Source organism: Betta splendens, chromosome 15, assembly GCF_900634795.4.
Source record: "Betta splendens chromosome 15, fBetSpl5.4, whole genome shotgun sequence".
NCBI lineage: Eukaryota > Metazoa > Chordata > Actinopteri > Anabantiformes > Osphronemidae > Betta > Betta splendens.
This window is the reverse complement of record NC_040895.2, coordinates 17,100,261-17,113,498: the sequence shown is the minus strand read 5'-3', so window position 1 is coordinate 17,113,498 and position 13,238 is coordinate 17,100,261. Positions and strand designations below refer to the sequence as shown.

The window sequence follows — 13,238 nt, the reverse complement described above, 5'->3', positions numbered from 1 at the left end:
ACACACACACACACACACACACACACACACACACACACATAAAATGCAAAATAAAAACATTCAAACATTTATACACACAAAAACCTTATTATTATCATTAATATTATTATTATCATTATCAATATTATTATTATTTCGTAAGAAGCCATTGTTTATATTTGTTGTGAGTATTTTTCTCATTGATCAGTCACATTCAATCTCAGGTCGTCGCTGTTCATTGGCCGCAGGCTGCACAAACGCGTCAGTAACAGAAAACGAAACGTTCTTTGCTACCTGAGCGAGTCATGGCCTAAAGTCTGTGAACACAGAGCTTGTATTTAATGATTTTATTACATGATTACGTATTGAACAATTTGAAATCTTAAAATGAATTCGTATTTTTATCTGAGCTCTCTGGGTTCAGTCAACCTGGAGCTTTCTTGTTGACGCTTATTTCCAATATTATTTTTTAGCCTCTTGGTTTGTCTGAGATAAAACAGAGAAATGGGTTCTACACAGTAAGACTTTGAAAAACGGCTCATGTCTGATGGAGTAAAACAAGCAAACTGTTTCTGTGTGGGTGTTTTTATCCAGACGCACAATTCACCTTACATCAGTGTAACGTTACAGATATGTAGAGCAGTGTGAAAAACACAATGGTAATTAAAAAAGGGTTAAATCAAAAAATGAAATGACAAACACACGCCTCTACGTTGAAGGCGGATTTATGTTTCATCGTGCGTGTTTGTGTGGAGCGAAGAACGATGTGGTAAAGCTTTCTCTCCTCTTGAGCGCAGCTGCCACAAATTCCAATATCTGCCTCTTCCACACACACACACACACACACACACACACACACACACACACACACACACACACACACACACACACACACACACACACACACGGGCCATAAAGCGGTTTTATGGGCCGGTGCCGCTCGCCATTGGCCGCTAACGTGTCATGTGTGCGCGCTCAGTGCAGCCTCACCCCGCGCGCTCTCGATGGAAGGACCGCTGCTCGGTACCCGCGCCTCCACCGACGGTAAACATATTTCTCTATGCGTTGCATGTATGATTAAGTTATATATTTCCATGCAAATGCAGATTGAAACATGATTTAGTCGTGCAATGTTTAAATGGAGTTGTAAAAATGTAGCAGGCCTCAAAATCCGCCTTTGACAGATGAGGCTTGAAAAAGAAGCAGCAGTCGTCACATTTTCTCCTTTGAATCTTAACTACATTTTCATTTTTTCCTGCTTCATCTGCTGTTGGTTCTGTTTCGTTCTTAGGGCTCAGCAGAGGGAAAGTGGAGCCTGCAGCCTGCTGCTCACACCAGGTACAACACTGACACGTAGCATCAAACCACAGACGTTACTAAGTGTTCCATGATTGTACATTATATAGACTGGGTTGATGAAATGGATGAGCTCTGATTGCAAACTGAGATTTACAGTGGAAACAGCACAAAAGGATGAATATGAAACCAGGATTTAGCTCCTTGCACAGGAACAGAACTGTTAATAGGAAATGACCTGAGCCGTTACAGTAGGACAAGACGGTGTTTCCACATGATCTGAGCAGAAAGAGCCACTAGAAGTGATGTAATGAGGGACAGCGTCATACGTCATTTAGCTGGAAGAGGCAGATGCCTTTGGTGACACAGGCCCCGTGCAGCAGACTCCATTTCAATGTCCATCCCACCTAATACCCTCAGTACATGTCTTAAACGCTGCGTTTGTAGCGTATGACATCACTTCGTCCTGTGAAGTCCGTTTGAGCTGGTTACATGGTTACACGGTGACACAGCGTGTCCAATTTGTCATGTGATATGAAAAACTAAATGAGTCTTTCCAGTGTAAACTAATCCCTGTAAACGGATCAACAAACAGGATCCGTCTCCTTCGCTCCTCTTTGCGTTTATACCTAAACATTGGAGGCCTGTGTGCAAAGACACACGTTCTCTTTCGTCCTCCATAAAACGTAGTGGCACAGATGGACGGAGCAGACAGAAGGAATCCTTTCTTCAGGGGTTTTGTTGTCAATGACATTCTTTTTTTACGAGGGCAGCCTGAGTGCCAGAGGGACAAAGACACTGAAAGACAGTGTATTCCCCCTTTTTGAATTTTATGATTTTTTTTCTAAGGGCAGCAGGCGGAGTGTGGGAGATAGAGAGAAACAAAGACAGTATTTCAGTCAAGCTCAGGTGGCACTGAGTATTTACAACCTACTGCAATGCGGCAGCGAATGTGTGTGTGTGTGTGTGTGTGTGTGTGTGTGTGTGTGTGTGTGTGTGTGTGTGTGTGTGTGTGAGGGGGAGAAGAACAAAGAAAAGCGCGATAGTGAAGACAGCGAGGCACAGAATGAGACAAACATTAAAGCCTGAGAGCGGCGGACGCACACACAGCCGTGTCCCGTGCTGCTTTATTCCACACACGTTGTCTCTGCAGGACGGAGCTCAGATCTCAGCTGGATGCTTACGAAGGAGACGGCAGCCCGCAGGTTCGTCCCGAGAGCACCATTTCACCGTTTGTATCAGATTCTGCACTGAACAAACATCAGCAGTGCAGATTTACAGCTACAAAATAAAAGTCCATAACGTGTAACTAGTGATGCACTGTTTGGGGCAACTGTGTCAATGCTGCAGGTGTTTCACATTTTTCATCCGTAATTCGTGTGTTTGACTTGTTATTGTTTCTTTCTCAGGATTGACTCAACAGGCCGCAGTCATCTACCACAGGTAAGAAAAAAGATTTGATTAATAGAAATATAAAAGATTTGATTCAATTATTATTGACTGTAAACTTCAAAGTGGTTAGGATCAGATTAAACACGCAGCTGGTGTCACACAGACACATTTAGATCGTCTGGCTTTGAATGGCTTTGCTTAAATTGTTAATGGACGTGGATTCGAGGCTGTGCCAGGATGCTATTGATTTTCCGAGCCGCCAGGGGGAGTAACAGCCAGGACACATGGGAAGATTCACAAGGAAAATGCGTCCATGACAGTGGCGCAGTTCTACAAATGGGGTGGTTAGATTGTTAAAAGAATTTAAAATCATTCATTTATTAGCTGCACTGTAATTCTGCTGTGCACGGTAACACACATAGCAATGAACCATAATGGAAAAAAAATTCAATTCAGTGTCATTGTCAAAATGCTAAAATCCCCCAACACTGCTGAAATGCATCTTATTCACTATAATCTACTGAGGCCACTGCACCAATCCGAACGCGTCTTCTTCCAGATCAGCGCTGCCGTTGTTTAGCCTGATTTCAACACTAGATGGCGCTGCAGACCAGAGAACTTTATTCTCAAACAACAGCGTCAGCACAGATTCCACTTCTGTGCATTTCATCAATATCAGTTCAGGTTTGGGTAACAACATCAACCCAAAATTGGAGGTGATGGGAAATTCCTTTCTCCCAGTTACCTTGAATGCACCTCAGACACAGCTGTCCCGGGACGTGTTCCTCAGCTCTGGATGCGGTTTTTATGTTACAGCAACTCGAGGCATTATTAGGCCCAGTCAGGGCTATAAATCACCGATTCAAGTGGGCCGCGGTTTAAAAACGGCAGTGATACAACGCAGTTGCTGAACACTGAAAAACGAGACCGCAGCAACCGAAGTATATAATGGGTCAAAACTAAAAGATGCAAAAAGACAAAATGTTGTTTAAATAAAAAAAATATCTGAACAATCAATATTAAACCTTAGTTTACATTTACTTTGGGCCTGATTGTGTCTTATGAAACCGATTAATTATTATTAGGACGTTTATTCCTAGCGTTTTTAACATGTGCAGTGTGAAGTCTTCGGCCAGAGCTGCTAAAGCAAGCAAAGCGGCGTCCAGTTTGACACAGACCCGCAGTGTGTTTTCACAGAGCCCGTTTATGGTTTTATTGCTCCCCATTTACGGAAATCAAAGCAGGAAACAAATGCTCCAAACAGCATTCCAGAAACATCCGGAAAAACAGCGTTAAGTCTCGGCTCGTTTGGGACGAAAGGAACGAACACAAGGGGCTTTTACGCACACGGTGTCGTTTTTACGCACGACTTTACGCAACCAAACGGCCACAAATCGATTGGAGAAAGTCACAAATTCTATTAAAATGTTGATGCAAACTATGAACATCACGTGTTTAGGCGTGAATTAGAATTAGAAGAAAAACGCACTAAAGAATGTGCTAGATAAAAAGTGTGCAAAGAGCAGCCTCTCCGTCCTCGTATTTAAGCTAAATGCGCCGAGGCAGCACAACCTCCCCCCAGAGATTAAAGGGGTTTTCTCTTCCTTTGGCGCCATTATCGAATAAAGTGGCTCTTGGTGCAGGGCCTAATAATTTATGAACCCGCGTGGGAGCAGAGGAAAAAAACTGAGCACGTGACGGTAATAAAGTGTGTTTTATTGCCCGCGGTTTGACAAGCCCCAAAATATAACTCAGAGAGAATAGCCGACAGGCGGCCAGATGGGATTGGGGGCCGATATTTGTCCGAAATCAACAGAATGCGCTTTGTGTCGCACAGAGAAACAAGGGAGACGAATCCAAACACCTTCGATCAGCTCCAATGGGATTTTACAGTAATGAATGCGCGTGTTTTAACGCGAGATCGGAACAGAACAAGTAAGTGTGTCTTGATTTCATAATTGGCACAGATATGAAGTTATGACTGTAACAGGAGGGGGCGGACAGAGGCACAGACCTGGGGGAGTGTTCCCTAAATTAAAACACTGGTCCGGGGCCCTCCAAGGGTCGCTGGCGGAGTAATCAGACGGCCCATATCCACCTGTAGTTCAGATTTATATAATCTAATTGACTCGCTCAAATTCTCTTTTACATTTGTAACTCAAACAAAATCATCTCCAAGGCATTAGTTCGACAGAGACCTAGTGAGGAGCATCACTGTTTACTGGCTGTCAGAGATCTTTATCTGGTCCTCTTTGTTTCTTAATCCTGGGGGAAAAATAATTTGTAAAATGCAGCTATTGGAGGTCAACGTGCAGAATTCGGGTATAATTTAAATTCTATTTTAGGATGTGACAATTTTATTTTTGTTTTATTACAAACTAAAAATGTAACATTACTTTTTAAGTTGTTAATGCTTTTCAAGGCGGTTTTATATACTTGAGACTGTCTACACTCACCTCAATGATATGAGAGATTTGTGACTGATTTGAGATTCTGTAAAGTATTTTATGCGTGTGTGCAGTCAGTCTGCAGCACGGTCAAAAACCTTATCCCATATGTGCAGGATTATCAGGCTCATGTAGAGGATTGTGACAGCATATTATTGATTTTAACGGTTGAATAATAATACAAGAAATAATACTACAAGTAATAATAATAATAACAATAGTAATATTAATAATAATATTTTTTAAATGAGGGATAGTATTTGTTTTGCCGTAGCAACAGTTGAACGTTTGTCTCTGGTTCTGTTAATTCATCATAAAAACGGCCACATCTTTACTTTAAAATAATTAATATTCAAAGCTGCAGTTTGTTGGTGGGAAGACATTCAACGTTATGCGCAAATGTGTGTTTCCTCCCCAAAATATATTGTGGTTGTGTGTGTGTTTTTAAAATAATTTAAACTGTTCTAAGTTTGGGCTTAAAACTGAGCCTACAGTAGTAATCTAATAAACAACAACAGTTATAGTTGCACATCATTTATATTCGTCCAGGACATTCAATACTTTTTTTAATTCCAGGTATAAATATGCAGGCTGACATAAAATATGTTAAAATATGTTACACTTGGAACTCTTATTAATATGCAAAGTCTTAGTTAACAAAACATAAAATAAAATCTTAGACTTTTTATATTTTTCTTTTATTATATTTTGGTTATACAAGTTCTTAGATCAAACGTAATATAAAATTAATTGTGAAAATTAGCTTTGGATATAGCAATTTCCACCATATCTGCAGCTGTGACTATTGGCTTCAGCGTTGTCCGCACTGGTCAGTTACAGTCCGAGAAGGTGCATGCGGGTTCCCATGCGGGGCTAGAGGTCGCAGTTAATGTCTAAACCGGGTTAAAGCTGCGCTCAGCTCGGCTTTGACCCGGCAGAGGGCCGGGGGCGGAGGGGTGAGCCGGCGGTCAGCCTGTCTAAGATGAAAAAGTGAAACGACCCCGAAAGAAAAGCCACATCTGAATGGCTCATAGCGCAGAACCAACCCGAACCGGGGCGAGAGCGGCCATTTCAGCATAAATGCAATAAAACGCTCATGTAAGATTGCGGTCGCGAGTCGCACATGGACGCGGGATTCATGGGAGGCGTGACGTGCGCGCAAAAAATAAAAACACACGGAGATGAAAAGCAAATGCCCGCAGCGCGAGCGCGCAGGTAGAGCTGGGCTGACGGTTCCAGTGGGAGCCGTCTAATGGACCTGGATGGAGGAGAAGATTCAATCACTGCCTTCGCGTAACGACCGCAGCGCTCGTTTTCTCACGTTAACCCTTTGATTACGCACTCGGTTTGTTTTCGCACAACAATAATCCACAGAGAGACAGTGAGAGGGAGCGCCCGTGGAACAATGGCCGCGTGAACTCTGGATGGTCCCCCGCCCGGGCCCCTGCGTGGCCCTGTCCAGCGCGGGGACTGATGAAACGGTGAACACGCGGTCAACGATTCCGAGTGACCCTCGGGCGACCTGACGGCAGCTAGGCTACACTCCCGCAGAAGAATGCCCTTTCAACAGCGGAGCATCGCTCGCCGTTGTTGTTCAGAGCTGCTCCATTCAGACTCCAGCTTCAAGCCTCTTTTAGCAAACCTCTTTGGAACGTGGGCTGGAATAATTGTGAGAAATGAAAGTTTTAGGTCAAAGTCCTTTTTACCGCAGGTCTGGGTTAATAGTCGCAGCTGAATGGATTTCTGACCGTTAGAGCGGCTCTAAACGCAGCAGTTTCATTTTTCAACCAAATCAATCTGAACTGTTAAGAATCAATAGATTCTCACTGTTTAATGTGAAACCAATCTTGCTTTATGTAAAGTTTAGCTTTGCCTCCCACTCCACGCAAGCCAGTCTTTTTGCTGTAGCAACAAATGGTTCAGGGCAGACTTTTCACCAAGCACTCACTCAAACGGACATGGGAATTTAGTAAATGTAAACAGCACAAAGGGCCGTCTGCCAGAGCTCAGGATATCGCCCGAGGCAATAATGGGAAACAGAAAATCTCTATGGTGCTTTGACCACAATTTACAGTACGTGCACTTGCACAACTTGAACACGTTGCAAGTAAAAGTAATCAATATCATTTCTGTGCACAAATAAAGGGATGTGTAATGTTGCCTTCAGTGATAAATAGGCCTGGATAACAATCAATGCATAATCTATAAATATTTAACAATAACGTCACAAATACCGATGGCTCCGTTTGAACTCATTTAAAGTCAAACATCGTAGCAGCGCGTGACGCCTCCGCTGAGCAGGAGCAGGAGCCCCGTGATAAATGCCGGGTGTCGGACGTGTTCCTGCCCCGGGGCTCCGACCCTCCTGCTGTTGTGATCTCCAACCTCTGGTCCAGGCCAAGTTCGGAAGCCGCCGTGGCCGCAGCTCGTTCGCCACCTTCATCCAGTGAGCTGTGACCTGGCCGCTCGTTGCACCCACTAAAAGGCCACGCTTAAAACGTCAACCAGCGCCGATACGTACGTGCAGCACCAGCAAAATGGAACGCGGCCCGACGCAGAATCGCAGCCATAACTGAGCGTGGGAGACATTGTGTGTGACGGCGTGATGCTGTCAGACAGATATTAAATCAGCTGTGTGTTTACTGTAGAGCCTGTAGTTTACAGCTGAGCCGCACTGTGTTGACACGCTCCAACCATTTACAAGCACGAGTGGAAGAACATTAGAGAGACGTTTCAAAGTAACACAGTCCAGTGCAAAACATATTTTGACATCAATAATGGACACACGGCTCCCAGTCTGCGTCAGAGTGAAGAGGGGCCTGAAGCGGCGCAGTGGATTTATGGCTCGCCCCGTCCCACGTGAACTAAAACACTCCTGCCCTCGTGCTGATGATGTAAAGTCACGTGTTCAGGTATCGGTGACGCGGTGAGACTCAGGTGAAGGTGACGCCTCTGATTCACAGCAGTTGGACTTTTCCAGCAGAGAAGCTGGATTTCCTGCTATTTTCTTTGTTGTGGGACACGTTCCATTTCCACGCGGTTCACGCGCATCGCTGGGGTCGCCAGGCTTCTCGACCGCGGTCTCGCTTGCTTACAGTGGCCTAATTACGCACATGTATCAAAATTAACATGCTACGCCCATAATGACTTATTGATGTTAGAAAGCTGCACGCTACAGCGGCATTAATGGTTCCAATAAATTATACCGTGACACTGATACATCACGCAGGAACATGCACCGGTTGGGCCCACTGCAATTACTTGTGTGTGCGCAGTGTTAGCGGATTCATTGTCTTCACAGTCAGAACATGTCAAGAACAAAACAAAGTCGTCAGCAGCCGGCTGTGGAGCAGACTTTGCCTATATATACCCTGTAGAACCGAATGTGTGTGGAGCTGCCTCAGTCACAGATTGGGTTCTAGGGGAGTCTATGGGCGACGACTAACCATCAGCCGAACTCCACGGAGGACAGGGAGGAACTGGCGAGCGTTCACTTTGCCAAAGGTGCATGTTCTTCCTTTCAGGTTCTGTTGAGGAGGTGGATAATGTTTGTACAGTGAGCCAGAAGTGACATCATCACGTCAGATATTTGCTGCGTGTGTCCAAGCATCTGATGCAGCAGCGAGGTGACGTCAGATTGGGGCCCTGGTCACTTAGTTGTCATTAAGAAATTTAAAGTACAGACTCACACGCTGAAGGTCAGTTACAACCTCCTCGACCTGGGCCCCGACGTAAATACTCATTAATGACTTGCTGCAAAGCTACTGGTGCAGAGTCGCGCTGTTGAGCCATGAAATATGACAGTGCAGCAACTAAGGAGAAAAGAGCATTTTCTAAAAAAATAAAAATAAAAAAAAATCACTAAATGGTTTAAGTTAACTCATCGAGCAACTCATTTTCAGGGTAATGCATGTTATCTGCATTACAAATATTTAATCTAATACATTTCAATTGATTAATTTAAAGCATCAATATGTTATAATGTTTTGGATGAGTCCGTTTTCTCTTCACATGGAGACACTGCATAGTTGAAGTGAGAACATTAGCAGTATTTTCGTTAGTTTTTATGATAGAATTCATAGAAATGTGTGCACTTTGTGAACAAATGACTGGCGAGACAAACGGTAAATCCTTCGTTGACCTGGACCTCTGCTTAACTCGTTAACTCTATTAGAGGCTCCGCAGCTGTGTCACTGACCCGTCCAGGAAACTACGTTTTCTTCTTCTTGTCTCTATTAGAGCGCTGCTACAGGCACAAGACAAGCATCAGAACCGCAGCCAGTGAAAAACTACTCGTGAAATCCTATAACGCTGATTTATTGTCCATTCCTCGGTGCAAAGGTGATTTTTTAAGAACTTGGCGTTTGTAATTTAGCACGTTTGACAGTGACGAGTTCGTTTTAGAAAGATAACATATTTACGCATGCGTGCGCAGGTCACTCTATATCTGTTCTTCGTGTGAGGGCTCACGTTTAGCATATTCTCACTTATCTCTTTCACCTTTTTCGATTTTGCATCCAGCATAATTCACTTTCCTTTCTTTCAGCTGTGACGCGTTTTTCTCTCGTGCAGCATCATTTTTTTAAGCAGCGCATTTTTCCTCCTCCTTTAAAAAGCCGAGCTGGTGAACGGGACACCTCGGGCTGACCTCGGTCCAACAAAGCCAACTACTAGTCACTGTCTGGGAACCTTTTATCCCATTCTTTTATTGGAGACCTCTCTGACCGGTCACGTTTTGTTGTCTCCCCTTTGACTCGCCACAAGGCCAAATATGTCCCCACCGTCCCCCAATATGGGCCAGATTAATTTTTCAGCTCCGGCCATCTGGGTGGGGGTAAGAGCCGGTCAGCGAAAAGTCATAAATCTACTGTCCGTGCGGCGATTTCAATGGGTGCAAGAGGGGGTGGGGGGAGGACCGATGAGGAGACAGGATGGGATGGATGGATGGATGGATGGATGGATGGATAGATAGATAGATAGATAGATAGATAGATAGATAGATAGATAGATAGATAGATAGATAGATAGATAGATAGATAGATAGATAGATAGATGGATAGATGGATAGATGGATAGATGGATAGATGGATAGATAGATGGATAGATGGATAGATAGAAAGATATAGATATTTACATCAGTGGCTTTCTGGATTGGTGTCGTTATTTTTTAAAGTCCACAAACACCTCGTCTTAACAATTTCCCCCTCGCCACCAAATCCTCATTAGCCTTATAATGAGCCCCCCCTTCAAATTACCCCATTACGTCTGACATAAACAAAACAACGTGCCGCCTCCCATTGGTTGGCCGCAGGGTCACGTGTCCCGCGTGGCCGTCCGTCTATTTGACAGCCGCAGGATGGCTTGATGCCAGAGGGGGAAAAAGAGACAGAGAGAGGGGAGAGAAAGAAAAATTAGTATTCTCCTACCAGCCTCGCTATAAATCAATCATGGAATCGTACGTGGTGAGCTGTAAATACGCTGAGCCGCAGTTCCCGCCTTGTGAAGAAGATTACAGTAATTTTAGTGACCAAGGGGGGTATTACAACAGCCCTCCGGACAGTGGCAGCTACGCAGGGGGCTTCCAGCAGCCCATGCAGCCCATGCAGCCCCATCCGCCTCCGTACGCACCCCCACAAACCTGCTACCCGCACTCGTTGCAGGGGCACCCCCGGGAGGACGCGGACGTGCACCCGCAGCGCCAGGGCGAGCCGTACCCCGGCTACAGGGAGGCGGACGCCGCCGGCAAGGAGCGCTTCCAGTGCCAGGCCTGGCTGACCTGCGCGAAGCCGCCTCAGGTGCAGAGGAAGGCGGCGTGCCAGGCCAGAGACAAGCCGCCCATCGTGGTCTACCCGTGGATGAAGAAGGTGCACGTCGCTCACGGTAAGACGACGAGGAGACGGGATTTACGTCCTTGCCTCTGCTCCACACTCTCCATTTACCTCTCCATCACTGCAGCTCGTCCACTTTCAGTGTGTAGAATTTGTGGCTCCCAGGCGCGTTGTCTTTCTGTCTTTCTTTTTTCTGTCTCTCTCTCTGTTTCTTTCTGTCTGTCTTCTTTTCCAGTGTTTTTCTCATCCATTGACACCGTTTTTGTTGTGGAGTTATTTATGAGCTCAGTGAGAGTCAGAGAGAATTACAGCCCCTATAAAGTTTTATGGCCCTGTCACAGTGTGTGTGTGTGTGTGTGTGTGTGTGTGTGTGTGTGTGTGTGTGTGTGCAGGCTAGTGTTAGCTGTGTTGCAGTATTTTAGCTGGTGTGCAACGCTGGCATGTTAAAATAAAAACCGATCGGTTACCAGTGAACCACAATTAAATATTGTATTTTGAGACACCACATGACAATGATAGTAAAATTATGATTTTTATTTAAATGCTTAGTGAATCTCTTGTTGATGAGCTATAGTTATTTAGAGTATCAATAATTGAAATATTAATATATTTACCGTTACAGACAATATAACAGACAAATGAACACTAATTAAATGCAATTCAGATGTTCCTAATCGCGCAGGTGTTTAATTGTTCTTTCTGCTTATCTGTAGTTAACCCGAACCACGTGGGTCCGGAGCCGAAGCGGTTGCGGACAGCCTACACTCGCCAGCAGGTTCTGGAGCTGGAGAAGGAGTTCCACTTCAGCCGGTACCTGACGCGCCGCCGCCGCGTGGAGGTGGCGCACACGCTGTGCCTGTCCGAGCGCCAGGTAAAGGTGTGGTTCCAGAACCGGCGCATGCGCTGGAAAAAGGACAACAAGCTGCCGAACACCAAGGGACGGAGCAAAAACAAGAAGGCGACGGACAACAACAACAACAGCAGCAGCAACAGCACCGAAAACACCGTGAAGGCGGTAATAACGGTCTGAAAACGTGGCGGCGGCGGCGGGTTGTCCTTCTGGCGCCACGTGCGCCTTTACTCTAAAACTGATCGGTTCATCGGGGAGACTGCGGCCCTGAAACTTCTTTAAACTGCTTTACAAACTTCTATTTACAGGCTTTAAGAACCCTGTGTATTTAAATTGCTTTTGAATATTTATGTTTATAACAGTTCCGTTCATTCCTGAAAATCTTTTACGTTTAGGGCTGCAACGACCAATTATTTCCGATTATTATTGAAAAATAATAGGAAGGACAGAACAATTTCTACACAGCATCTCAGATGAGTCCAACATGGGACATTCAAATAATTATTTTCTCCAACCAACAAACAAGCTTTATTTGATGTTTTCAACAGAATGATGTTTACAGCAACACTCTTATGACATTTTTTTGCATTAAAATTAACAATATTTTGCAGGTTATTGCTTTACTTTGGACGCAGATTTTCTATTTTATGTTGTTATACACGTACATTTCAGCACTGTGGATCTTTTTTCATCTCTTAGGAAATTAATCACATCCGATATTAAATGCGCAAAGGCGCGCTGGTTGTTGGGGTGAACGAGGAGAGACTGTGTGTTTTGGAGGAAACAGGGTTTTATTTCTACAGGGTAAACATAAAACAGGGTTTGATAGTAGCTACCTATAGGGTGAAATTCAGTAATTTATGAATATGCACATTACCAAAATGTCATTTCCATAAACTGGCGCTTAAAGGGAGAAAGACAAAGCTGCTCAGCTGTCGTCCTGCAGGACGGTCGGACTAATGACGTTTCAGCTTTTTATTTGTACACAGTGACGCATCCAAAAACCAATGATGACTTAGTAGGATGAGTAGCCATATTGTGCAGATATGTGATCTCTAAAAATGAATTAAACTTTCACTACTTCAGTGAAAGTGACACATTTTCACGCACGAGGAAATTAATTCCACACATTTCCTCGAGGTTACAGGGTTTTCAAGAAAAAAGTGTTTTTAGAGAGTTGAAATGGTCCTCTCCTAAACAGCGTGATGGTGCATTTTAATGTGTTTTCTCTTTGCTTCCAGTTTAATATGCTATTGATTTGTATTACAGCCTCGCCAGTACTTATTTGTATTTGTATCATTTAGAAACATATTTTATCCTTTGTAGCAGGAATCATCTCTGTTCTTTTGTAATAAACTGAAAGACTTGACTGTCAGATTTTTATATGTTGATGTGTTTTGATAAAATACTTAGATAACACCAATAAAAAAAAGTTTAAAACGTCAG

General features: G+C 44.1%; 1 protein-coding gene across 1 annotated transcript; it reads left to right on the top strand.

Moving 5' to 3' along the window:
* Positions 1–885: 885 nt before the first annotated feature.
* LOC114870641 (homeobox protein Hox-D4b-like) lies at positions 886–13,237 on the top strand. The gene is made up of 6 exons (XM_029175560.3): positions 886–1,023; positions 1,271–1,317; positions 2,429–2,480; positions 2,685–2,718; positions 10,775–10,994; positions 11,656–13,237. The coding sequence occupies exons 1-6, from the start codon at positions 905–907 to the stop codon at positions 11,970–11,972; spliced, it is 789 nt and encodes a 262-aa protein (XP_029031393.1). The 5' UTR covers positions 886–904; the 3' UTR covers positions 11,973–13,237.
* Position 13,238: the final 1 nt, after the last annotated feature.